The 27,861-nt window shown below is 42.1% G+C and overlaps 1 protein-coding gene across 3 annotated transcripts in view; it reads left to right on the top strand.

Annotated features, from left to right (window-relative positions):
• The window catches only part of ATRN (attractin), a 147,740-nt gene that overhangs the window by 66,582 nt on the left and 53,297 nt on the right, over positions 1-27,861 (top strand). For all 3 annotated transcript variants that reach the window (XM_013046046.2, XM_004772875.3, XM_004772876.3), the window contains exons 8-19: positions 66-309; positions 1,056-1,239; positions 2,252-2,406; positions 5,176-5,260; positions 11,989-12,209; positions 14,399-14,520; positions 15,348-15,486; positions 17,318-17,508; positions 17,786-18,005; positions 19,213-19,398; positions 20,440-20,673; positions 25,930-26,067. In XM_013046046.2, the coding sequence (XP_012901500.2) occupies positions 66-309; positions 1,056-1,239; positions 2,252-2,406; positions 5,176-5,260; positions 11,989-12,209; positions 14,399-14,520; positions 15,348-15,486; positions 17,318-17,508; positions 17,786-18,005; positions 19,213-19,398; positions 20,440-20,673; positions 25,930-26,067 (2,119 nt within the window). The remainder of the gene's footprint in view (positions 1-65; positions 310-1,055; positions 1,240-2,251; positions 2,407-5,175; positions 5,261-11,988; positions 12,210-14,398; positions 14,521-15,347; positions 15,487-17,317; positions 17,509-17,785; positions 18,006-19,212; positions 19,399-20,439; positions 20,674-25,929; positions 26,068-27,861) is intronic.

The following is a 27,861-nucleotide window of genomic DNA, read 5'->3' as shown; positions in this document are numbered from 1 at the left end:
TTCTCGGATTTGATGCTTTTGATGTTTTTTTTTTTTAGAATTTTGTTTGCATTTTTTCCCCGTAGGATAAAATTTACATGTATGGAGGAAAAATTGATTCAACAGGGAACGTGACCAATGAGTTGAGAGTGTTCCATATTCATAATGAGTCATGGGTGTTGTTGACCCCGAAAGCCAAGGAGCAGTATGCAGTGGTGGGGCACTCGGCACACATCGTCAAATTGAAAACTGGCAGAGTGGTCATGCTGGTCATCTTTGGTCATTGCCCTCTCTATGGATATATAAGCAATGTACAGGAATATGACTTGGGTAGGTATTTTTTCCAGTGGATCTTTTTGGAATGTCAAATTAAAAATGTCTACCCTTATTATTATGACGTTTGAACAAGATTCCACCTAACTTTGACCCTAGTTCTTTATCTTGAAATACAGTTAATGTGGCTGTGTTCCCAGTAAAATTCAGATTATTGCTGCTATTATGTCATCTATGTTCCTTGTCATCAGTTTGGTGAGGAGCCAAAGATGACACTAAATGCTTTCGGTGTTGAAAATAGTTAAATAAAAGTGGTTTGGAACAACCAATATTCTGAAGAAAAAAAATTAGACGACCCTTTAGAGATTGGTTTAATGGACTGTGGTTTCCCCTTAATGTGTAATCTTTCCGTTGGTTAAATTTTATTATATCTGTTGTGGTGGTATGGGAGCACCACCTGTAATTGATAGTTTGGGAAAATAGGTCCATAAAGCACATCTGCGTATTGGTCACTGAAGGTTGCGGGGTATTAAGTGTTCAATTGAGAGAAATCCGACTCTTTTAAATTTAATGTAATTATTTTCCAACATGATATAGTAGAACACCAGAACATTTAACAGATTGATGTTTGGCCACCTGGCTTTGTTACAAGTTTTAGATGGCCTTCCTTTAAAAACAAAAAGATTAAAGAAATTTATACATATCAAGCTTGCTGAAATCTCTTATTTTAAACTAGTTGGTCATTTTAAGTACTAGAGAGGAGGAGCCTGCAATGTTTGTCTTTAACTGTTTTCCTCTTCCAGCTAAGAACACGTGGAGTATATTACAAACGAATGGTGCCCTTGTCCAAGGGGGCTATGGTCATAGCAGTGTCTATGACCATAGGACCAAGGCCCTTTATGTTCATGGGGGCTATAAGGCTTTCAGTGCCAATAAGTACCGCCTTGCAGATGATCTCTACAGATACGATGTGGACACCCAGATGTGGTGGGTGCTTTTTCTTGAGCTTTTACTCTAAGGTGTGAATTCTAGCAATTGTTGGGAAAATATTGGGCTCTATTTTTGTTCTAGGTCTAGCAGATAATTCTCTTCAGCATTGTAGATAGAGAAATTGGGAAGGAAGCAGAAAGTAATAATATACCTAGTATTTATTTCATAGCATTATTCTAAAATTTTGTAGGAGATTGATTAGAAAACACTTGACGTTTTTTGACTGTTCTTTCAATTTTCATATCCTCAATACCTCTATAAAATTTTTGCTCTTCAAAATCCTGAGGAATAGATCGTTCTGCAAAGCTGTAATGTATGCACATTGCTGTAATTAAGTAAAATATATCCATTTTTTAACCTTGATGACTAAAGTGTCATCTTTGGGCTTAGTTACTGGTATCATTGCATGAAATAATCAAATAGAGGGGTTTCAGGACCTGAGTTAGAACTCTCCTCCGTTATAAATTGAACTATATATAAAGTGTGCTAATTTTAATAAATGTACAGCAAATTGAGTTATAAAATAGAGTCATTATATAAAGCACTGGTTTCTCTTCTTTCTTTTTGTGTTTGAGACCAGCTATGGATACCCATTTACATTCTATCGTTAAAATGTCTATCATTTTTAGTGGCTGTGTAATTGCTGTCATGTGGGTGTACTGAGACTGAGCTGTTGGAATTTTTGGTTTCTAGTTGTTGTCTTATTATTAAGACATTATATGTAAGCTTTCATCTGTATTTGATGTGATTTCTACCCAGAAACTGCAATTATAGGGTCATAAGGTAGGAACAGTTTTAAGATTCTTAATATGTTTTGTCAAAATTTTCATAGGCCTTTAAGATTTTGTATTTATTTATTGTTGACGAAGTAACATATATAGGGGAAAATCTAGAAGTATTTGCACATTTGGATCTGAAGTTAAGAAAATGGTTGTGTTTGCAAGCAAATAGATGATAAATATTCTAAAAAACTAACCTTGTATTTATTATTTTTAAATAAACTCAAAAGGACCATTCTTAAGGACAGCCGATTTTTCCGTTACTTACACACAGCTGTGATAGTGAGTGGAACCATGCTGGTGTTTGGAGGAAACACACACAATGACACATCCATGAGCCATGGTGCCAAATGCTTCTCTTCAGATTTTATGGCTTATGACATTGGTAAGTTTCCCAAAGCCATTTTAGTTTCAAGAATCTTTTTTATCTATGAGCAACATTTTCCTTTTTTTTTTTTTTTTTAGAGACAGAGAAGGAGTGGGGGATGGTAGGGAAAGAAAGAGTATCTTAAGCAGGCTCCACACCCAGTGCAGAGTCAGCGCACAGCTTGATCTTATGACCCTGTGATCATGACCATTTTCAAAATTAAGAGTCGGATGCTTAACCATCTGTACCATCCAGGTGCCCCTGTAAGGAGCATTTTAAAAGAAACTGAAAATATCGCCAGTTAAAATTGGGCTGTTTGAAAGAGTCCAAATGGTATTTTTTGTATTCATGTGACACATATTATACATGTATTTTAAAAAAGCACTACTTATATATTAAGTTCTTTTTTATATTGCTTATTTAAGTTTTAAATTTATTTTTCTATATTAAGTTCTATTACGTGAAACACTCCCATTAATTGATTGAATGTTAATTTTTGAAGGTGAGTTGGAGTGACCAGCCTCTTTTGTGTTACAAACGAATGCCTTATATAATAGTCTTATGTAGTTGTGACCATCAGCATTGCGTTAAGTTGGTCTGACTAATAGCTTTATCACATTTCCTAAAAAATTGGTTTTACACATTCTTGAAGTCATTACTTTGACATGGAATTTAAACGTTTTTTGGTGAGGCAATATACTTGACCAGAAGAGGGCAGTATTTGTTCACGCAAAACAAATACTAGTCGTTCTCTTGTTTAAGTAATCATCAGATGTTCTTTTTTAACAGATGTTTATGTGCCCACTACTGAGCTCTGGGACTGTAAGATGAGTAAATTACAGTGCTTGGCCTCACAGTGGGGGAGGCCGAAAACTGAGCAGACAATATAATTGCAATTTAGGGTGTTACTTGCTTTGAGAGGAATATGTGAGAGCATCTCTGGGCATGCCTTAACTCAGGAGGAAATGGGTTATGATCAGGGAAGGCATTCTTAAGGAGGGTCTGGGTCTGGAGGAAGTCAGCTAAGTGAAGTTACGCAACAACCCATGTACAGAGACACAGCGGCAAAAAGACACTCTGCCACATACCTGGGGCCTCTGAGTATCAGAGTTTGGGCTCTATCAGCTGCACATCAGGGAGGAACGGCTTCCGGCAGAACTAGAGAAGCCAGCAGCCAGCAGATTAGTCAGATCTTGAGAGACTTGTTATGCCATGCTAAGGAATTTGGGCTTTTTGAAGAATCTTACATAAGAGCTGATGGAATCGTATTTGTGTCTTAAGAAGATCTCTTTGTGGCATTGTGGTGAGTAGTTGGGAAGGGACAAGAGAGGAGTTAGGAGGCTGTTGCAAAATCCTGAGGAGGGTTGGAGCCAAGGCTGTTGAAGTGGCAGTGAGGTTCGAGAGAGATGGGTTTGAGAACTGCTGGGAACTTGAGGATTGTTTGGATGTGTTTTGAGAGAGGCAAACGCATCCTTATTGCCAGGTACCTGGTGTGGCCGTGGTAGACGGTGCTTTTTACCAGGTTGGAAGCAGAAGGAGAGGGGGCTGGGTTGCAAGGAAGGGAATACAATGGGTTTGGAGGCATGTTCATCTGGAGATGACCGTGGGACTGACCCATACAGAGATTAGGCAGGGACGAGCCTCTAGGGAGCATGTGTCATCAGAATGGATGGACGCCTGTTAGAGAAGCAGGAGGGTCACGAGGCAAGATGGATGACCTGTGAGGGAGCTGTTAACAGTGGCTACAGAGGACTCAAGGAAGACAAGGACTGGAGAGCCTTTTGGATTTCGCAACAAAAGATGTTGTTTGTTAGCTTCTAGACAGGGAGGAGTAATCCAGATTGCAGCCATGTAAGGTGTATACTATGAATGTTGACTAGAGTAAAAAAAAGAAAAAGCCCCACTTCTCTGTGGGAAGAGAAGGTGTAGTTGAGTGCCTCCTTGTGCACAATTAAATGTTGTGGTAAAAGCCAGGTGAGACAGGAAGAAAGAGTCCCTGTCACCGTGTGGTTTTTGAGAAGCAAGGTGGGTAGGCAGGAAGCTTTGAGGACTGATGGCCTCTTCTCTGTGTGAAGAAGACCACCACAGAGTCTAGGCTGGGGAGAAGGAAGCAAAAACTGTTGTTGGTAAAGTTGAATGAAGGTCTGGATCGAGTAGAAGAGCACTTGCTTAGTGAGCATGAAAATATGATTGTTTCAGAGAGGGAGTGTGAGTGAGGTTGGCAGGGTTCTGCCATGCCAGTTGGATGAAAAAAGGTCCAGAGAAGAATTGCTGTCATGGGTCAGGACAAAGGAAAATCAGTAGATGCTCGGGGTTCTAGGAAAGGACTTGAAGTTTGAATTTTTTATATATTTATCTATTTATTTAGTTTTCAGTCTCCACCTGTATTTTCCTATTTTAGCTACTGAGTTTGGGCAAATCAATATGGAGTGGAAAATAATTATGGAGGGCACATGTTTTACTTACATAAATTTTGAAAAATACAAAATTTACCCAAGTTAGGAAGCGTTCTGGTGGGTAAACTTGATGGGCAACAGAATGAGTGAGCATCATGGATATTGGATGCATTGATGAATTAGAATTGCCGTATTATCCTACACCCTTCATCCATGCCATGCTTTTCCACTGTTGCCCCATTTAACCTCAGCAATAATGACTTGATTAAGAAAAACCGAGAAATACATTTTACGAGGTTGTGCTTATTGCAGTCTTCTTCCAAAAGAAGATGACAGTTCCTACTGATTATGAAGAGCAGTTCCTTCTGAAATGTGTTTTTCTTGCTCCTAGCTTGTGACCGCTGGTCAGTGCTTCCCAGACCTGATCTCCACCATGATGTCAACAGATTTGGCCATTCTGCAGTCTTACACAACAGGTAATTAACTGAAGAAGTGCTTGTTCCTTTTCTCTTGTGTTTAATGTTTATGTGTGGTGTAGCGATGGAAATGGAGTTGAACATGAGAAAGTGGACTTGGACTTACATATTATTTTCGGGATTCCCTCAGCCCATTAGTTTGTTGCAGAGCTACGTAGGTCTGAATTTCCTGATTTATATTTAAGATGTCTGATGTGGATTTTAATTACTTCTGATGCCCTGTTTGTTAGCATGCGGGAGAATGCTCTGTTTGGTGCGGTCTGCATGCATGGGACAACAGGAGGTCTTGTGGTATTGTCTCATGCCCCCCGCTGTTCACTGTTGTTGTGGTGCTTGGGTTGTTAGGTTTCTCTTTGTCAGATCAAGTAGGAAGGAGGGATTAAAAAAAAGAGAGAGGGCATTTCAGATGGATAGGATGGAAGAACAGAGATGGGGAAGTTATAAAGCTTCCTGCAGATAAATGTGCAATCATTGATATTCTGAAGTCTCTACTACATTTTATTGTGTTGCTCAAAAATGCCTGGCCTGAGTTAACTATATCTGCCCCTGGAGAAGGGGAATCTAGAATGGCCACTCTGCCCGTTCCTCACAGTGTGCCTTAAAGATCTGTGATCTGTTGGGGCACCAAGCCGGCTCAGTCGGCAGAGCACGTAAAAATTCTTGATCCCAGGGTTGTGATCTTGGGCCCTGTATTGGGTGTAGAGGTTACTTAAAAGTAAAATCTTAAAAAGAAAGAAAGAAAGAAAGAGAAAGAAAGAAAGATTTGTGATTTGTTAAACCTAGTCATATTCTAAAGCCTAGTCATATTCTTAATTTTCCCCATTTTGTTTCAGCTGTTAGGAGTGTTGTCTATTTGACCTAAAATTCTGAGCCTTAGCAATCCTGAAACTTCTGAAATGCGACAATGCCTACATTATGTTAGGACTCCCCTGGCTTTCAGAATTTCTGTTGTTATGATGCAAGATGAGATGGATGTGGGATTAGAAAAGCTGAGAAGGCAGCATGTCTTGACGATGTCATGAAGGAAGAATGGGCAAAATCCAGTTACTTCGATACTGGGGAAAGGTGACAACTTCTTAAAGGAATCACTCAGCTGCAGTTTAGTGATAAACATGATTTTCCTGTGAGAACATGTGATAGTATAGGCTGACACCCATACTGATTTTAAGTGTCCCCTTAAATTGTAGGCTGATACTTCCTCAGTGAGGAAAACCCTGAGGTTTTCTAGTGAGTCCCTCTTGATGCTTTCATTTGAAAAGCAGTGGGGCTGTTTTGTCATACCTTGCTAGTGGGTGCCTGGCCTCTGCTTCATTCATCTTTATGCCCCTGCTTCTCCCAGCACAGTATTTGGCAGATAATAGACATTCGCTAAATTGTAGCAGCTCCTAGTCTGGTGATAGTAACTAGCAGATAAATGGATCATCTATTAAAATATTCTAAGGTTCTATTCAGACTCAGAGAAGATGACACTTTACCAGATGACACACTTGAGCCATGAATCAAAATTAGGAATGGCTTGCCTGACTTACCATGATGTTTTCATTTCTGTGTAATTCCAGTGGTGTGTTGGGGCCTCTCTGCGAATCATCTGGGTGTACAGGGCAGGGCTGGAGGGGGCAGCAGATGACGAGAGAGGCCTTGTCGAGTTTCATTTTGTGGAAGAATTTACTGAGAGAGAACGTGGAAATCATTTCTTCATATCCCAAGTGGTGGTTTTCTTAGTCTGCCAGCAGCTTTGGGTCTGCCATCCGGTCACTTACCTACTGTCCTCTTGGGTTTTGTAAGGCGGTGGGCTGAGGAGCTGGCTGCGAGGCCCTGGGGCTGCGTAGAGGTGGCTTTTCCTTTCAGTTGCCTGCTCCAGGCGTTTTTGAAGGACTCTGCGTACCTCATATAGCCAGCGTGTGACCAGATGGATTCAGAATTGCTGAAAACACCAGCTGTACTGGGAGAGGGTGGAGCTTCTTTGGTTTAAGCAGCAGATTGACTAGTTGAATCCAGACTGCTTAATGTGATACTAAACCCATCGTGAGATTAAAAATTAAACATCGGCTTCATTTTTGGTCATTGAAATGTGTCCATTTCTAGATATAGTATATAGCAGATACTTAGCCACAAAAATCTTTATGCTTTCATAAGTTAGTCTTGTGTTAATTTGAAGGCAGTTGAGGCAAGTGGGAGTGAATGACTTGATGCCTCATTGTGGGTTCGTTCTAAACTTCCTGGCAGATCAGAGGATCTCAGAATTGGAAGAGATCCTAAAGTCATCTGCTCAAAACTTCTACTCCATGCCGTCATCTCCTTTAAAAGGTCCAGGGATGGAAAACTGACCTAAGAAGGAAGCCCCTTCCTTTTCCAGAGACAACAGTGATTAGCAGGTTCTCCTTTATATGATCTGGAGTCCACTTCTCTGTCTCTTCTGCCCAGTGATCTTGTTTCTGTTCTTAGATTTTGCAAGAGATTATTATGGCAGGCAGAGGTGGAGAAAGAAGCAGGCTCCCTGCAGAGCAAGGAGCCGGGTTCGGGACTCGATCCCAGGACCCTGGGATCATGACCTGAGCAGAAGGCAGTGACTTAACTGACTGAGCCACCCAGGTGTCCCAAGAGATGATTATGTTTAAGGATGGTGTTGTGTCTCCTGTCTGTATAGCGCCTAGCCTCTTTCTTCAGGTTCTAATCTGGCACAGTGGTTGGCAGGGTTGAGGATGTCCCAGCAAATGGCACACAAGAGGCATAGAGGTACCGTGTATGTGGTAGATAGATAGATACCTGTGAGACAAAGCCTATCATTTGCTGGCGTTGGCCTCCCACCATAGCGGTTTTTTTGTTTTGTTTTAAAATTTATTTCACACACAGAGAGATCACAAGCAGGCAGAGAGGCAGGCAGAGAGAGAGGGAAGCAGGCTCCCTGCTGAGCAGAGAGCCCAACGTGGGGCTCGATCCCAGGACCCTGAGATCATGACCTGAGCCGAAAGCAGAGGCTTTAACCCACTGAGCCACCCAGGCGCCCCCATCTTAACTGTTTTTAAAGTGTGTGGACTAGTGGCACACATTGTGAGCAACCATCACTGCCATTCATCTCCCGAACATTTTTTATCACACAAACTGAAGCTCTATACCCACTGAACAACAGCTTCCTGTTCTGCCCTGCCCCTGCCTTCGGCAACCAGCACACTAGCTTCTGTCTTTGTGAATCTGACTACCTCGGGTACCTTACCTGGAATCATACAGTATTTGTCCTCTTGTGGCTAGCCTATTTCACTTAGCATAATTGCCTTAAGATTCATTCATCCACGTTTTAGCAGGTGTCAGAATTTCTTTCCTTTTTAAGGCTGAATAATACTCTCATATATGTATACCATGTTTATCCATTCTTCTGTTGGTAGATACTTGGTTTGTTTACACCTTTTGCCTTTTGCAACATAATGCTGCTATAAACATGGATGTACAAATATCTGTGTCCTAGCTTTCAGTTCTTTTGGTTATATACCCAGAAGTGGAATTTCTAGATCATATTGTAGTTCTATTTTTAAATTTTTTGAGAAACTAGATAGTTTTGATAATCAGTCTTGCCAGGAGTTTGTTTCATTTAAGTTGTTTAATTTGTTGGTATAAAAGTTCATAGTATTTCTTTATAGGCTTTTTAATTTCTTGAAGGTCAATAATGTCCATTCTTCATTCCTGATTTTGTGAATTACTCTTGTCTTTGCTCTTTGTCAGTCTAGCTAAAGGGTTGTCAGTTTTATTGATCTTGTCAAAGAACAAATTTCTATTTTCATTTTTCTCTATTTATTTTATTGTTTCTTCTTGATATCATTTCCTCCATTCTGATTGCTTTGGGTTTAGTTTGCTTTTCTTTACTAAAGGTAGAAGCTTCGGTTACTGATTTTAGATTCTTTTTTTTTTTTTTTCCTAATACATGTGTTTAAAGCTATAAGTTTGTCTCTAAGTACTACTTTAATCCCATCCCATAAATTTTGAAATGGCGTATTTTTTTTTTAAAGATTTTATTTATTTATTTGACAGAGGGAGACCACAAGTAGGCAGAGAGGCAGGCAGAGAGAGGAGGAAGCAGGCTCCTTGCTGAGCAGATAGCCCGATGCGGGACTCGATCCCAGGACCCTGAGATCATGACCTGAGCCGAAGGCAGCAGCCCAACCCACTGAGCCACCCAGGCGCCCCTGAAATGGCGTATTTTTGTTTTCATTTAGTTAAAAATATTTTCTAAGTTCCCTTGTGATTTCTTCTTTGACCCATAGGTTATTCAGAATATTTTCTTTATTTTTCAAATAATTGTGGAGTTCAAAGATTTTTCTGCCTGTTTATTTATGATTTAATTCCATTTTGATGATCAGAGAACATACTTCGAAGATTTCCTTCCCTAAAAATACAAAGACAAAAAACACTGCATTCTTGTTTTTGTTTGTTTGTTTGTTTGTAATGGCCTAGCATATGTGGTCTCTCTGGGAGATTGTTCCATGTGCCCTTGAAAAGAATATGTGTGCTCCTTTATTTAGGTGGTGGTGTTGCACAGATGCCAGCAGGTCATATTGGTTGTAATGTTCAAGTTTTGTGTATCCTTGTTAATTTTATTCCTAGTTGTTCTCTTATTATTAAGAGTGAGATATTAAAGTCTTTAATTATAATTGTTACTTTACTATTTTTCATAAGGCCTGACAGCAAAGAATTTTCTTAGTCTTTGTTTCTCTCGGGAGGTCTTTATTTTAGTTTAATTTTTGAAGAATAGTTTTGTTGGGTAGAGAATTCTTATTTTACTTTCCATTACTTCAGTATCTTCTTTCTCTGCCTTCTGGCCTCCATTGTGTCTTAGCCATTAATATTAATGTGATTCTCTTCTATGAGTTACCCTATGCAGTTTTTTTATTATAATGTGTGTAAATGGGTCTTTTTTTGATTGTTCTTGTTGGAGTTTGGTGAGCTTTATGGATGGGTGTGTAAAGTAATCATTTTTACCAAATTTGGGGAGTTTTCAGCTATTACTTCTTTAAGTGTGTTTTCTGTTCTCTCTCACTTCTTTCCTTCTGAGACTCCCATTATGTTTATGTTGGATTCTTGACAGTGTCCTGCAAGTCTCTGAAGCATTTTCTCTTTTCATTTTCTTTGATATTTTTTCATTTTTCTTCAGATTATACAATTATTATTTATTTTTAAGATTTTATTTATTTGACAGAGATCACAAGTAGCAGAGAGGCAGGCAGAGAGAGAGATGGGGAAGCAGGCTCCCTGCTGAGCAGAGAGCCCGATGTGGGGCTTGATCCCAGGACCCTGGGATCATGACCTGAGCTGAAGGCAGAGGCTTAACCCACTGAGCCACCCAGGCACCCCTGTTTGTTTGTTTTTAAGACTTTATATATTTACTTATTTGAGAGAGAGAGAGAGACAGAGACAGAGCACAAGCCAGGGAACAGGAGAGGTAGCAGGAGAAGCAGGCTCCCCACTGAGCAGGTACCCCAGTGTGGGACTTGATTCCAGGACCCTGGGATCATGACCTGAGCTGAAAGCAGACATTTAATCCACTGAGCCATGCAGGTGACCCTGTATGTACTGTAACATTTTGTTGAAAACCAAATCTTTTAGGTAATATCAGGTGTGGATTCTGATTCTCCCACCATCACCACTGCCCGTTGTTACTGTTTGTTTAGTGTCTTGCCTTGACTAATTCTGTAGAGCCTGTCTCCCTAATGTACCACTGCTGATTTTTTCTCCCTAGTTGTTTTTTCTTGTTTGGGTTAAAAAAAAAAAAAATTATTTATTTATTTATTTATTTATTTGATAGACACACACACACACACACACACACAGGGCGCGAGAGAGGGAACAAGCAGGGGGAGAGGGGGAGGGAGATGCAGGTTCCTGCAAAGCAGGGAGCCCTATGTGGGGCTTGATCCCAGGACCCCAGGATCATGACCTGAGCCGAAGGCAGACACTTTATGACTAAGCCACCGAGGCGCCCCTGTTTTTTCTTGTTTTTGTTTTTAAATCTGACTTCCTAGAGGTTGCCTTTAAAGAGTCCTATGTGGTTTTTTTCTGAGGGTTAGGGGAAAGAATGGTTTTTAGATATTGCAATCTAAGTACTAGTCATATTTACTGCTACTAGGTTGGTCACTGTTTCTAGCCCTTTTAAGAAGAGAAGTTAAAGAGAAACTTTGTTGTTTCCTTGTTTTTATATTTGTAATTTTTAAAGATTTATTTATTTGAGGGGGGAGGAGGGACAGAGGGAAAGGGAGAAAGAGTCCCAACCAGACACCGTGCTAAGTGCAGAGCCTGACGTGGAGCTTGATCTCACAACCCTGAGATCATGACCTGGGCTGAAACCAAGAGTTGGATGCTTAACCGACTGTACCACCCAGGCATCCTGTTGTTACAGTTTTTAAAATGAAAAATGATATTTTGTGTGTGTGTGTGTTTTCCTTCTTCCCTCACTAGATAAATGGTTGCATCCAATATATACTTTTCTCTGTGTTTCATTTTTTTCCCACATAGCAGTGTATCCTAAAGATCACCACATAGCAGAATGTAGATATTGTCCTCATTCCTTTTTACATCTGCCAACTGCCATTGCATTGTGTGGCTATACCAGAGTTTACTTATATCACATCCTGAATTGATGGACCTTTGCAGACATTTTATCTGAAGATTATAAAAAGCATATGTGCGTTTATATATAGAAACCTTCAGTAAACTACTCTCCTTTTTTTCCCCCCTTTTAGCACCATGTATGTATTTGGTGGTTTCAATAGTCTCCTCCTCAGTGACATCCTCGTATTTACCTCAGAACAGTGTGGAGCACACAGGAGTGAAGCTGCTTGTCTGGCAGCAGGACCTGGCATCCGGTGTGTGTGGGATACGGGGTCATCTCAGTGTATCTCCTGGGAATTGGCCACTGAAGCACAAGAAGAAAAGTTAAAATCGGAATGTTTTTCCAAAAGAAGTATGTTTTTTTCCTTTTCTCAAAATTTAATTAATTTGAAATCTCACTTTATCTGAATTATGAAGGTATCTAGCACACGTGCATTTTTTATGTTCATTTTATTATCTAAAATGGTTTGGTAATGACTGGTGCACAGGCTTTATGGGTGTTTGAAAATAGTTTTGTAAATCTCTTTACAGTGGATGGGAACATGCCATGTGGCTCCTAGAAGCTGTCTGTGAATGATGGAGACAAAACCTCCTGGCATTGCATCGATTTTGTATACCAGCTCCTAAGCCTGGCAGTTGGTCTTGGCGATACAATACAATAGGACCTTTTTGTGATAATGGAAATGTACTATTATGCGTTGTCTCAGTATGGGAGCTACTAGCCAGAGACACTTGAGACCGATGAATTTTAAACTTTCATTAATTTAAATCCAGAATTACATGAGACTGGTGGCTACCTTACTGGATTCTGCAATTCTAAGGCTAAGGGTGAGATTAAGAGGGCCAACCTGGAAAAGCTATTTTAGAGTAGATAAAGAATAGAGGTAGAGTTGCTGTCTTTGCAAAGTATTCTTTTCTAGCTTCTCTAATTGGGCACAGTGGTGATAGCAAGACAGAGAGTTGCTAAGTGTGACCAGTGCTCCTGGCTTCTAGAACCACCCCTTATGTTTTCTAAGCTTTTTTCATCTTGCCTATTTAGCTCCTTATGCTTTTGCTGTGACATGTAGCACTGTGTAATACAGTGATGTAAGAAGTAAGAAATCCTTTTTTAAAAAAGTCTCTGCAAAATATTTGTTCACTTCAATTATTTTAAAGAATGTTGACTAAATTTCTTAACTGTTAGAGTTGGTATGTAGCAAGTTACCTTGAGGGTTATGGTAGATAAAGTCAGCTTTCACTCTGCTGGAGTGCTCCAAAGTAAAATGATCATAGATCCCCAAAGGGGCATCCAGACACTTTCCAGTGAGTGGTGGAGAACTGAGAGGACCAGAACCTAGTAGGGATAGACAGTATTTACACTGTCTCTTCAAATGAATAAAATTTGTGAAATTTTTTTTTCTTTTTAAACCAAATTTTAAAAGTTCAAATTCAATGTGCATGAGTATAGGAAGCAATGTTTGATTACCATAGGTGGTTCGATGTCAACTTCTTTGCTATGAACTCATCTCAAATGTTGCATCTCTGGTCACTCTGCTTTCTCTGTGAGCCCAGTCCTTGGGGTGGTGACAGGGGAGGTAGAATAACCTAAAGAGCATGCTTTGTGTGTGTGGCAGAGCAGGGGGCTGGCTGTCTTGTCTTTGGGTTCTTCCATGTGCCATGTCCGTAAGTGGATCAGTAGATCAAGCAGCATGGTTGTGCAGCCTCTCTCTTTTTGCTGACCTTGACCTCTCTAGGTCAGTAGGAGACATAAAAGGTCTGCAGTAGCCCAGAAGTTCTCACATTTGCACTCTTAGACTTACATACATGTATAAATTGTAGCTCAGCCTAGTGTCTCTTTTGGGGTTCTGTGGTGCTGCCTGCTTCCTCCTCCAGATTAGCTTTGCATTTGTAGCTAGAGCAATGGCTTGGTCTTCTGCATTACTTTGTTTGCCTCTTGGGCAGCTCTTGGTGTTCATTAGAACACTAATTGCTTTCTTTCCTTGGAAAGAGAAGTATTCAAAGAACCAGACCTACTTCTCTTATATCTCATTGTTGTTGAATTAAATTAACCTATCTTTCTTTTTCCCTCTAGTGTACTCTTGGTGGGGGCATGGAAGTTTACAAAATACTTTTCTCTCTCTCTTTTTTTTTTTTTTTAATTTTTACTTATTTATCTGACAGTGAGAGGGAACATAAGCTGGGGGAGTGGGAGAGGGAGAAGCAGACTTCCTGTTGAGTCTGGGAGCCCAAAGCGGTGCTCGATCCCAGGACCTTTGGATCATGACCTGAGCCAAAGGCAGATGTTTAATGACTAAGCCACCCAGGCTTCTCACAAATAGTGTTTTTTCAAAATGTTTATTTATTTCCAAATACTATTTTAACCTGAACACACTGATATATTTTCCTGCCAGTTTTTCTTCTTTTTTTACTTCCCAACCCTTGTTACATTGTTTCTTTTTTTTTTCAAACCTTAGTCTCAGATTGTGCTCAATAGCAGCTATTGGCCTGTGACTTTTCTAAGGCGAAACTGTCATAGTTGATGAGTTCTTCTTTTTTTCATAGCTCTTGACCACGACAGATGTGACCAGCACACGGATTGTTACAGCTGCACAGCCAACACCAATGACTGTCACTGGTGCAGTGACCATTGTGTCCCCGTGAACCAGAGCTGCACGGAAGGCCAGGTCAGGGGCCGCTTCTCAAGGGTTACAGGGGATGAAGAAACCCCAGGGCAGGGTAGGGGTGAGATTATGGTGTGTGTCACACAAATACTGGCCCAGAGGTATTTTTCAAAACCTCCAGTGTAGTTACAGGCTTTCTTTTTGGAAGGGATGCTATATACTTCCTAATTTCGAAGGTCTTGCTAGCCACAGGATTGGTGTGTCATGTCTTAGAAGAAGGCAGGACTGTTACTCTGTATACTCCCCACTCCCTAGGCTTGGCTCTAGCTAGGGCCTCTATTCTTGGTGTGAGGCTTGTCATGGTGAGCTCACTCTACCCGTGCAAGCTTTGGGGAGCAAGTTAGGACTTGAGACTGAAGGTGAGTCAGGCAACTTAACGAAATCTCCTTGTCTTATGTTATACCATGGCTCAGTATAATTTATGCTCACCATTTATGATTTTTTTACTTGGGTGATAGGACAGAAAAAGATACAGTGACTCCACCTCTGTAGTTTTTGACAGTTTATTCTGTAAAGCAGTTCATAAAGTATGAGAGTTTTAGACTGTTCAGGAGGCATTTGAAAAGCGGCAGGTTGAACACCCCCATTTCACAGCTGAGCAGGTAAAAGCATGGTGTTTAAAAGAGTGTCTTGCCTCCTTGCTGGAACAGGACATGTCCTGTGTGAAAGATTTCAGCACAGTCTTTCCACCGCAGGGCCGCCTCACCTGCATCTTATGTCTTTATTCGCAGTTTGCTTCCTCAATTAGATTTTGTTGATTTTAGTATTCTGTCCTTACCATGAGTTCTGTCCATGGATTAAGGGAAAAGCTTTTGTCTGCTGTGTTCTAGACCTCCATTTCCAGATACGAGAATTGTCCCAAGGATAACCCCATGTACTACTGTAACAAGAAGACCAGCTGCAGGAGCTGTGCCCTGGACCAGAACTGCCAGTGGGAGCCCCGCAATCAGGAGTGCATCGCTCTGCCTGGTAGGCCTCGTAGGGGCATCTGGGTGTGTGTGGGTCCAGAGACTTCACACACAAACACACACCCCCGCCCCCAATACTGTGCAGCCTAGACTGCACCCAAGAGAGGGAACAGACTTTTTATCCATTCATTCCCCCATTCCACTATTGTGGTTATTTTCTTAAAATGAAAGTACAATTCTTAAGCATTTGCTGCTTCTGTCCTTTGAAATAAAGTGAAGTGTTATCTTCTGCTCTGGAGAATGGAATGACAACTTGGCTCCATGTCATCGAGCCTGCTCCACTGTCCCTGATCACCTCTGCTCTGGTCACCTAGCAATCGAAAGCAGCAGTCTTGGCCGCCGGTCTGTGGACCACTTGGTGGACACTTCTTGCCACTGGGATCAGGCTGTCAGCACCTTCTGACAAGAAGGAGGGGAGATGGTTTTCTCACCAGCAACCTCCTGAGGTGCTCTCCAGTCCTGAACACCTCAGTTTACAGCAGCTGAGGTTGAGGACGAAGAGTTGAGGGCCTCAGGCCAGCCAGCCACAGCAGAAATTCTGTGATATATTTGCTTACCCGGGATTTCCAAGAAGGGGGACATCGATGGTTCTGCACAGCTTCCGAAGCACGCACACAGCAGCAGGCTCTGCCAGGCCCCTTCTCAGTGTCCTTTGAGAGTACTGGATTCGTCTTGCTCAAGTGTGAGCTGCGTGTTCTTTACCTCATTGTAGCAGACTTCAGTGTACTACAGAGTACCAGAGGGTCTTGTCAGGACTCAGGTTCTGGTGCACATTGGGGGTGGGGCCCCAGAATCTGCATTTTAATGAGTAGTGACACTGATGCCACACTTGAAAGAGCACACCTTGTTTGCTCTTAAATGACCCCTTTTCTGGGGCATGTTCCACTTGCCTCACTGACCAGTCACGGGCATCGTTGGTGTGCCCAGATTACTCAGTTCTGGCAAAGTTGCCTTGCTTGTTCCCTGTCTTCCAGGAAGCATACAGAACTTCTGTGCAGCTCAGGACACAGAGCTGAGCTGGTTGGGTGCAGGGTGAACACAGGAGCAGATTACAGTCTTAACCCTGTTTGCTGCACCTGTATCACTTAGGATTTTTTGGTTTTTGTCTTTTTTCTTTTTCTTTTTTTTTTTTTTTAAAGATTTTATTTATTTATTTGAGAGAGAGAGACAGTGAGAGAGAGCATGAGCGAGGAGAAGGTCAGAGGGAGAAGCAGACTCCCCATGGAGCTGGGAGCCCGATGCGGGACTTGATCCCGGGACTCCAGGATCATGACCTGAGCTGAAGGCAGTCATCCAACCAACTGAGCCACCCAGGCCTCCCTGTCTTTTTTTCTAAAAACGATCTTTCCACCTCACTTTCAGGAAGTTTTGTACCCTTGATTTTACATTCCACTTGATGTGAAACAATGTACCCTCGAAGATCATCATCTTGTTCACTCACCGACTCATTTCCATCCTCTAGTTTTCTTCCCCACCCTTCCAATCTGCATATTCATTTCTCTGTTCTTAGGATTTGGGTCTTGTTTCTAATTGTTCTTCAAAAGGGGGCTTAAAAATCTAGCACTGGCACCAAAGATTTTTTTCCCCCCAAGTTATAGAGCATGGACCTTAGAATATTGAGATCCAGGAAGCAGGACTGGTGAAGTCTAACATTCTTGTATTCTGCATCGGTCCTTAGTAGTGTGTTGGATGCCCTCACCACATCCTAGTGAGGTACTGCAGAATTCAAATCACTGAAACCTTGTAGGTTTCTGGTCATTTGAACTGGTAATATGGTAGTTTTGTGTGATTTCTAAAACTCTATTTTTTTTCCCCTCCACCCTTCACAAAAGAAAATATCTGTGGCATCAGCTGGCATTTGGTTGGAAACTCCTGTTTGAAAATTACTACTGCCAAGGAGAATTATGACAATGCTAAATTGTCCTGTAGGAACCACAATGCCTTTTTGGCTTCTCTTACAACCCCGAAGAAGGTAGAATTCGTCCTTAAGCAGCTGCGGATAATGCAGTCATCACAGAGCATGGTGAGTTCACATCCTCAAAACCGAAGCTTCTGGTACCCACACTTGTACTGAGTGCACCCAAGCAGCTTCCCCGTGGTATGCCCGGCAGGCGTAGTACCTAGTGCATGAGTGTAGTTGAGGGAGTAAGAAGACAGTCTGTCCTAATCTGCTGTGGTTGAATTGGATGGGGAGGTTTTCCTTTATCTGTTGGGGCATATGTGACTTGGTGGTTTTTACCTAGAAGGTTTTTTTGGTCAAGACAATGCTGTATTCAAAGCTACATCTCTTCTGCCTGTAGTCCAAGCTCACCTTAACCCCATGGGTTGGCCTTCGGAAGATCAACGTCTCTTACTGGTGCTGGGAAGATATGTCCCCATTCACAAATACTTTGCTACAGTGGATGCCGTCTGAGCCCAGTGATGCTGGATTCTGTGGGATCTTGTCAGAGCCCAGTACTCGGGGCTTGAAGGCTGCAACCTGCATCAACCCACTCAATGGCAGTGTCTGTGAGAGGCCTGGTGAGTCTGTGGGCGAATGACGTGTCAGTGGAAGTTCACTGAGAGACCGTAGGAGGCGTGTGCGATATTCAGAGGTGTGAGATAGTCACGAAAAACAGATGGAGTATTGATTCCAAGCATATGAAGCGGAGTATAGCGCAAAACTTAGAAGTGGAAGGAAACAGTCTCTGGCTGTGAATAGTATGAGCCAGAAGCATAAACAAAAATAACTAACACTACTTTAAGAACCTAACATTCTAATTAACGTGAGATTGTTGGGTTTGCTGACCATACGAAGTACTGAGAATTGCTCTGAAAGGCAGATGTCTTAAGGTTGGCAGAGAAACGCTGTGGAAGCAGGAACGAAAAATGCAAAGAAAAGGTCAGAAAAGCAAGCAGGTCACTGCAAGGGACAGTAGACAGAAAGTGTCAATGGGGAGAGCAGTCATAGGACAGAAAAGAGAAGCTGCCCTGAAGGGCGCTAGCGCTGAGGGAGGGTCTGAGGAGCAGGCGCTGAGTCGCTTCTCAGGTTCACAGCTCCCCTGTGGGCTGCCTTCAGGCCTTCCGTGGGCAGGCATAGGCAGCATCTGCAGCACACAGACGAGCCGAGACAAGCATTGTAGCCTACAGAGGAACTCACTTGCAGTAGGCGGAATTTTGTGCGCACTTCTTGGGAGGCTGGACGCCATTGACATCGTGTCTCATTTTAGGAAGGTATTCCAAGTCATCCGAGGAGTACAAGAGTGGAGAAAAGAATTCATAGCCCTGAAAGAGTCCTCTTAAAATATGGTTTCTAAGCTTCCTGTCGGGGAGCGTTTCAGCCATTTTGGGTCCTGAATGCTTTGGTGCATTTAATGCGCGCTGTGGTCCCTCTTGCCCCCAAAGATACAAGTTTTCATGTTCAGTTGGGTTGTAAAACCCCTGAAGGTTATCTTGAGTCCCATATACTGCAAGGAGCTTTAGAACTGCTACGCTTCTGGAAAGATTTGCTTGTTGCCTCATGTCTGTCCTTAATGCTCTTTGAAAAGAAAGAGAAAGGGTTTTTTCTCCTATGTGGATACACTTGACCAGCCCAGTACCTGGGTTTTCGATTTTCTCCTACCTTAACTGTAGCCCCCTGATTTGATTTCATGACCTATTAGTGGGTCACAACCCATCCCAAAAAGCCTTTGACCTTTTGGCCAGCGTAGCAGGAGCACTAAGTGTCTGTGTTGGATTTGTTTCCCAGCAAACCACAGCGCCAAGCAGTGCCGGACGCCGTGTGCCCTGCGGACGGCATGCGGGGAATGCACCAGCGGCAGCTCTGAGTGCATGTGGTGCAGCAACATGAAGCAGTGCGTGGACTCCAACGCCTACGTGGCCTCCTTCCCTTTCGGCCAGTGCATGGAGTGGTACACCATGAGCAGCTGCCCCCGTAAGTGGAAGCGTGCAGCTCCTGCTGGGGGGTCGTGTCGTCAGCCTCTCAGACTTCTAGGGACAAGACCAGAGACTGCCTGAGGAGAGGAGAACCTTCGCACACAGTCCAGCACTGGTGGGGCGCCAGCCCCCCCGCCCCCATTGGTTAAGCGCCCGGCTCTTGATTTCAGATGAGGGCATGATTTCGGAGTCGTGAGATGGCGCCCCATGTCGGCCTCCATGATCAGTAGGGAGCCTGCTTGAGATTCTCTCCCTCTGCCCCTCCCCCAACTCGTTCTCTCTTTCTTTCACTCTGTCTCAAATAAATATACTTAAAAAAAAGAAAAAGAATCAAGCCCTGTGGGACAGGGCATGGAGTACAGAAACAGCTTGTCCACCTTCAGCATCGAATTGCTCAAGCCACGTAATGTCTCCACATCTTCCTCTCCTCATTCGTGAAATAAGTGCTTTCTGGTAGATGACCGCTAAGGTCCCTTCTGCCTCCACATCATGGGATTGACAGAGGAGGGGAGGAGCCCCTGTTCTATGTTGGGCAAGCTCTTGGGCTCTTTAAATTTTTTGTGTCATTTAAGAAATCCCCTTAGAATAGGAATTTTTGACAGAATAGTCTGTTTAAATAAAAGGTAATTTAGGGGTTCCTGGGTGTCCCAGTCAGAAGAGCCTGCATCTCTTGATCTCAAGATTGTGAGCTCAAGCCCCACGTTGGGTGTAGAGAGTACTTAAATTAATTAGTTAATTATAAAAAGCTTTTTTTTTTTTAAAGATTTTTAAAATTTATTTATCAGAGAGAGGGGGGCAGAGAGAGCGAGCACAGGCAGAGTGGCAGCAGAGACAGAGGGAGAAGCAGGCTCCCTGCTGAGCAAGGAGCCCGATGTGGGACTCGATCCCAGGACACTGGGATCATGACCTGAGCCGAAGGCAGCTGCTTAACCAACTGAGCCACCCAGGCGTCCCTAAAAAGCTTTTTAAAAAGGTAATTTAGATACAATGAATTCAAAGCTGCATGCTGTAGTGGACTGTAACTTGTGTTCTTTTACAGCTGAAAATTGTTCAGGCTATTGTACCTGCAGCCATTGTTTGGAGCAGCCAGGCTGCGGCTGGTGCACTGATCCCAGCAACACTGGCAAAGGCAAATGCATAGAGGGCTCATATAAAGGACCAGTGAAGATGCCTTCTCAGGCCCCTGCCGGGAATTCCTACCCACAGCCCCTTCTCAATGCCAGCATGTGCCTGGAGGACAGCAGATACAACTGGTCTTTCATTCATTGTCCAGGTAAGATGCTTTGTGTATCCAAAATCAAGTGTTCTGCTACTTATTTACAAAGACTAAAACTTTGAAAGCTACATTATTTATATGAATTTCCTTTAGGGAAAAAAAAGTAACAGACCATTTTAGAAGAAATAGTTTTGCATGAAAATTTACACATTTTTTTTTTTCATGAAAAATATTTTTAATGTCAGTTCATGAAAACACAGAAGTTCAAGTGAGGTGTTTTGGTTTCACTGTGAAAGTATTGAGGTATGTTCGTTATGAACAAATATTGCAGATGTAGATAAAATAAAAACTGGAATTCTTCTCCAGTTCTTCAGAGAAGTGAAAACTTCTAATGGTTCAATATAGACACTGTCTATTTTAAAAATAGAAAATACTGTGGTGTATAGGATTAATATATATTGTTCTGTAGTTTGCTTTTTAATGAAAAATACGTTATGGCATCCGTTTGGGGAAAATGAAAAACAAAACTACCAACCCAGAAGTTCCTCTCCACAAATGTAGAAAAAAAGGAAAACAGTTTTATTTTGAATAAGCATCAGACCAGACTGTTATGCACCCTACAGGCAACCCACTAATGATACTACAAAAACAGAGAGAAATCTCACCCTTTTAAATAGCCAGGCATATACAATCCGTTACATAAATGTTTTGAAGGTGAATGATAACTTGTCCTCATATGAGAGGATTTGACAGCACTGTTTGCTGTACCGTCATTCATAGTGTATCCTGAATTTACTTGGTAATTGGGGTGGCCATCTGTGTTAGTTAATTGCCTTTATCCAAAAAAAAAAAAAGATCCTGTATCTTTATGGCAAGCAGGTGGTTACACTTTGGCATGAAGGCACCCAGACTATATCCCAAAGTGACAGGAATGTAGAGCGCTGCCTTCCTTGATGGTTACATTTCAAAGCGATGGCTCCCAGGCCCTTAAGGAAAAAATTCCTGGATTGTTGTGCTGACAAGAGGTTGATTGAGGTATTTTTTAAAAAAAAGATTTATATAATATACATATCAAAGAAACAGACAGGATTTGTAAATACAGGTTTTTCTTGAAAAACTCTAAGAATAGGGAGAGGGGAAAAGGTCCCTATCCCGTTTGGCAAGAGGAAAATTAAGCCTGTCTGCCTCCTCTAACCTCTTTCCCTCATCCTACTCTCCCTCTGCTCCCTTCTATTCCTTTCTTCCAGTGGTTGGTGCCAGAAGGAATAGACCATGAGTTGGTCTAAAGCCTGACTCTATCCCTGCTGGGGATGCTGCCCTGAGAGATTGGCCTTTGATTCAGACTTTCAGTAAATATTCAGGAATATGCTGAAGGGTCTCCGGAATACCAGGGAGAGGGGGATTAGGCAGGTGCAAAGACCCCCAGGAGGTTAGTGAGTAGGAACATCTCCAGGAGTCTGAAGTGCCACTGACAATAAGGCTCTTTGTGAGGACTTCTGTAAGGGAAAGACCATGGGGAGTAATGGGTAAAAGGCAAGAGACAGGCTGGGGGAACATATTTGTAGAGTGTATAATAAGTGATTATCATCCTGAGTATGCAAACCTCTACCCTCCAGAAGAAATCACTGTCAGCTCAATAGAAAAAGTGGGTAAAGAATATAAAGAAATCTTTCTCAGAAAAGGAAGCAGAGCAAGGAAATGTAAAATAAGAAACTAGTCTATTCCCTCCAAACAATTAAGTTTTCTGTGTTCTCTTTTTTCCTCTCTAAGATGTCAACGGATCTATCATTCTGTTTCTAATCTACTAGTTTAACGCATGAAGTATTTAAGTCTTTGCATTTTTATTAATATCAAGACTATATGAGGTGAAATGGCAACCCACAGAGTGGGAGAAAATATTTGCAAATCATATTTAGTATCTGGTAAGAGTCTAATGTCCAGAATATGTAAACAACTCTTAAAACTCAACAGTAAAAAGACAACCCAATTAAGAAGTGGGTAAAAGACTGAAATAGACATTTCTGCAAAAAAGATACACAAATGGCCAATAAGCACAAGAAAAGATGCTCAACAACATTCGAGAAATTGGAACCCTCACATTGCTGGAAGGAAAGTAAGCTGGTGTGGCCACTTTGGAAAACAGTTTGGCAGTTTCTCAAAAAGTTAAACATAGAGTTCTCATATGGCCCAGTATATGCCCAGGAGAATTGAAAACATATGTCCATGCAGAAACTTGCAGTGAATGCTTATAGCAGCATTATTCATAATAGACAAAAATGGAAACAACCCAGTGCCTGTCAAGTGGCGAATGGATAAACATGATGTGATACGTTCATATGATAGACACTGCTAAGTGATAAAAGGGGTGAATGGAGTAGTGTAGTCTGCGACACAGATGAGCCTCAAAAGCCTGCTATGTAAAGGCAGTCCCATGCAAAGACTGCATGTTGTATGATACCATTTATGTGAGACGTCCGAAAAAGAGCAAACACACAAAAGAGCAAATACACGGAGACAAAAAGGAGTTCAGCGATCGTCTAGGCCAGGGTATAGACATGAGCAGTAATGGGCACGGGGTTTTCTGAAGTAGCGGTGCCATGTCTCACCCTCCCTGGCCAGCCTGAAAAGATTGAGACTTCTCCATGTGCTCATCAGTACTTGTATCTGTTATTTTTTTGGTTTGGGGGACTTTGTTTTTGTTTTTGTTTTTTGATAGATGTAGTGTGTGAGAAGTGGTATCTCTGGTTTTGATTTGCATTTCTTTAATGACTGTTGAAGTCGAGCATCTGAAGGCCATCTGCATCTTCTCTGGAGAAATGTCTCTTTGAATTCTTTGCCCTTTTTTAAAAAAAAGATTTTATTTATGTATTTGTCAGAGAGAGATCACAAGCAGGCAGAGAGACAGGGAGAGGGGGAAGCAGGCTCCCTGCTGAGCAGAGAGCCCGATGGGAGGCTCATTCCCGGGACCCTGGGATCATGACCTGAGCTGAAGGCAGAGGCTTACACTGAGCCACCCAGGCACCCCTCTTTGCCCATTTTAAAATTGTGTATTTGTCTGTTAATTATTGACTCATAGAATTCTTTTTTTTAAAACAAAATTTTTAAAAGATGTTATTTACTTATTTGACACACAGCGATCATAAGTAGGCAGAAAGGCAGGCAGAGAGGGGTGGGGAAGCAGGCTCCCCAATGAGCAGAGAGTCCGATGCAGGGCTCGATTGCATGACCCTGGGATCATGACCCGAGCTGAGGGCAGAGGCCTTAACCCACTGTGCCCGACTCATAGAATTCTTTATGAAGTCTAGATACAAGTTCTTATTGACTATATGATTTCTAAATATTTTTTCCCATTCTGAGGGTTTCTTTTTACTTTTTTGGTTGTATCTTTTGAAATATAAAAATGAAATAAAAAATTGAAATATAAAAATGAAATTAAAAAGTTCTAAATTTTCTAAATCTGGGGCATTGGTGTTTTCTTTTATCCCATGTGTTTTTGGTATTCTATCTAAGAAATGAGTGCGTAGCTAACTCAAGATCACAAAGATTTACTTCTATCTCTTCTTTTTAAAGTTTCATAGATTTTTCTCTTATATTTAGGTCCATCAGCCCTTTGGAGTTTATTTTTGTATGGGGTGGGAGGTTGAACAGACACGTAACTGGTCAGGAGGCACTTCCTGCTGTCTGCCACTCTCCCGAGGCCTGCTCTGTCTCCCAGCCCCAAATGGATTTTTCAGGTGTCCATTGGTAACGAGCATCTAGTCACTTTAGCTGTCCCCTCCTTCTGCACTAGAAGACAGATGTCTCAACTCCCTTTCTGTCAGATTGACACCATCTGTTTTATAATTTCTAGAAATTGCTCAGTAATTGAGAAGTATTTCTCAATACATCTGATAGCACCTTTTCTCTTATCCCATATTGCTATGGGTTTATCCTTGTTTTTACATTTTTTTTTTCAGTAATTTCAGTGGGATTTTGAAGGGGTAAGGAGGGAGAAGCATGTTCCTAGTCTTTTTATCTAGGATATGGATTTTATTGGTAAATAATTTTAGGTGTTGCTTTTTTGTGTGTGTGCTGTGCTTTGCCTTTTATATATATAGTTATTCATCTTCACAGGAACGATGTGCATATCCCGCACCTCTTAAGTATTTTTGGTGCAATAATAATTGCTATGTAGACTTACAGTCTACATAGAACAAATCAAAACGTTAGTCAAAGCTAATGCTATGGGTGCATTATGCTCCTCACACAATATTATGTGTCAGTAGTATCTCAGTAAAGCTGGGGGACAAAGATTTACAGAGTCAGATCTTGTGCCTGCAGTGTAGATTGTGCGCTCTGGTTTTACTGGAGTCCACAGTGCACAGCCTAACCAGCTGTCCTGAGCAGTCCTGAGAGGTCCACCTTTCATATGCCTTTCTGGTTGTAAGGTCCTATGTGCGTTAAGAATCTTAATAATTCCACTTGTGGGACTGTTTTTATATATAAAGATGGTAATTTTTCTAAAAAAGAAAAATTGAGGGGCACCTGGGTGACTCAGTGGGTTAAAGCCTCTGCCTTCGGCTCAGGTCATGATCCCGGGGTTCAGGGATCGAGCCCCGCGTTGGGCTCTCTGCTCAGCAGGGAGCCTGCTTCCCCGCCTCTCTCTCTCTCTCTGCCTGCCTCTCTACCTACCTGTGATCTCTGTCTGTCAAATAAATAAATAAAATCTTTAAGAAAAAAGAAAAATTGAAGGCAAACTAAATATCAGAATATAAGGGAATGGTTAAGTAACTATTAGGATCATACACATCATTCTGCCATTTAAAGTTTTATTTATGATAGATGAAATAACGTGCTAAAGTAATTGTGCTGTAAGTACAAAAAAATCAAAGTTGAGTATTAAGATAAGCACAACTTTGTAAAACTATATAGTAAAAATAAATTTCCTGAACTAAAAATCCCAAATATGTGCAGTGATCTCTGTATGGTGCAATTGAAAATGATTTTCCCCTCTTCCTTATATTTTTTAAATTTACTATCATGAACATGCATTATTTTTATGAACAGCAACAAATTTTTTTTTAAGGGCTATAGATTTTCACCCTGTTGTGGTGTATTTCTGATTTTCTTGGACTAGTCCTGTATGGATATTTTTATCTTATTTTTCCAACTTGTTTTTAGTGGGCCAGTTTTAATGATTTTATCTTTAGAGGTAATAAAGAACTTAAATAGATAATTGCAGATAAATCTCATGGAATTTACTCTACTCTGTTCTACCACGGTACAGTCCCCTTAAAATGCCTTTTTTTTTTTTTTAACTCTTGCTTTTTCCAGCATGCCAGTGCAATGGCCACAGCAAATGCGTTAATCAGAGTATCTGTGAGAAGTGTGAGAACCTGACCACTGGCAAGCACTGCGAGACCTGCATATCTGGCTTCTATGGTGACCCCACCAACGGAGGAAGGTGTCAGCGTAAGTAAATCCCTCAGGGTTACTGATTTCAGACCAGCTGGAACGCAGTGCCTCTGTTTGACTTGAATATCTAGGAGGACAGAAGCCACTTGGTTTTGGATACTGCCTTTGTTGTCATGCTTGTCAGGAGCTCAGCTAAGCCTGTGAGAGAGTGAGCAGAGCTGCCAAGTATCAGAGTAGCCAGTTAATGCCAGCAAGCTGAAAATGGAAGAGTTAAGCCTTTAATCACTTACTGTGGTGGTAAAGCCAGAGGCTTAAGCTTAAACCCAAGAAAGCTCTGAGTCCCCACGTTTCCTTTCCCTCCAGGACTGGATGTTGGTTGAGCGTCAGGTGGATTAGCACAGAGGTGGGGAGAGCCCTGGACAGAAAGCTCCAGCAAAAACCTGTCATGGGCCCTGGAGAGGGGAGGGAGAGGGAGGGTGCTGGGGACTGAGGGTGGGGACGATGTCTTCAGGGCTCCCCCACCCCTCCACCCATCCTGAGGAGGCTCAGCAAGGCTCCCAAAGAGGGTCTGCCCAAGGCCCAGATAAAGAGACTCAGGAACAAAGATACCTGCGCTAGGAATGCAAATATGTGACGGAACATGGCTGACTTGGGGAGTGGGTTGCCCTGGGACTGTGACTGCAGCTTTCCCTCAGAGACCGCCCTCAGGAACAGGAGATCTGCTGGCTAAGCCTGGGTTTTGGCTTGTGGTCAAATCCAAAACACCACACATGGGGTTTTAACCAGGAGCTGGATTCCTCAATACATGTAGAGAGAGAGAGAGAGGGAGAGAGAGTGTGTGTGTGTGTGTGTGTGTGTGTGTGTGTTTATATTATACAAATTTATATTATATATATATATATATATATATATATAATTTTTTAGTTTATTCAACAGAGGGAGAGAGCTCACAAGCAAGGGGAAGGGGCAGAGGAAGAGGGGGAGGGAGAAGCAGGCTCCCCACTGAGCAGAGAGCCCAACGTGGGACTCGATCTTAGGACCCGAGGATCATGACCTGAGCTGAAGGCAGATGCTTAGCTGACTGAGCCACCCAGGCGCCCCACTTCTAGTATATTTTGAAGATTTAAATAGTTCTCTGTTTCTGTATGCATGTCAAATAGATTGCTGTAAGCAAGGACTTTTTTGGGTTAGATCATAAATTAATACCTTTTAAAAAAATGATCAGTGAGACTGGCAAGCTGCTTTTTGGCTCGTTCTTACTTCCAGTGGGAAGACCCTTCAGGTTCTGAGTAGGAAAATAAATAAGGAAGTAAAATCTCTACCTCCTCCCCACATGCCACCTCCAGACTCCTTAGCCTGGCCCTTGAGAATTGATCTCAGAGCAACCAAGAGAGAGCTGGCATCTTAGCAGTGTATCCCTTAACCTCTCTGGGATTCAGTTTCCTCATCCATAAAATGGAGATAAAAGGATGGTGGTTGAGACAGAAGCGGTCAGAGCAGTGAATGACACGTAGTGAGTGCTTAGGCAGTGTGTGGTGGTTACTAGTACTCTTCTGCTGCCATTGCCCCCCACTCTTCAAGAACATTTCTGGCTCAGATTGAAAGGTCTTGAGTAAAAATATTTTCCCCACACTTTGTGATTGGACTTCATCCATTTGACAGTGATCACACGACCCCATGCCTGTGGCCCCCAACACATGGGTGCCTGTTTCTGCAGAGGCTACAGAGAAGGCCAGGTGCAAGTCCTGCAGGGCCTCTGAAACACTGACCTGCCACTGAGATCTCACCTCACTTCTGAGCCCTGCTGGGATTTGAAACTTGGTCTCTGTGGGGCAGGCACCTCATTGGAGG

The sequence above is a fragment of the Mustela putorius genome, unplaced genomic scaffold, assembly GCF_011764305.1.
Source record: "Mustela putorius furo isolate JIRA1106 unplaced genomic scaffold, ASM1176430v1.1 tig00000874_pilon_pilon_pilon, whole genome shotgun sequence".
Taxonomy (NCBI): domain Eukaryota; kingdom Metazoa; phylum Chordata; class Mammalia; order Carnivora; family Mustelidae; genus Mustela; species Mustela putorius.
This window is presented reverse-complemented; position numbering and strand designations above follow the sequence as displayed.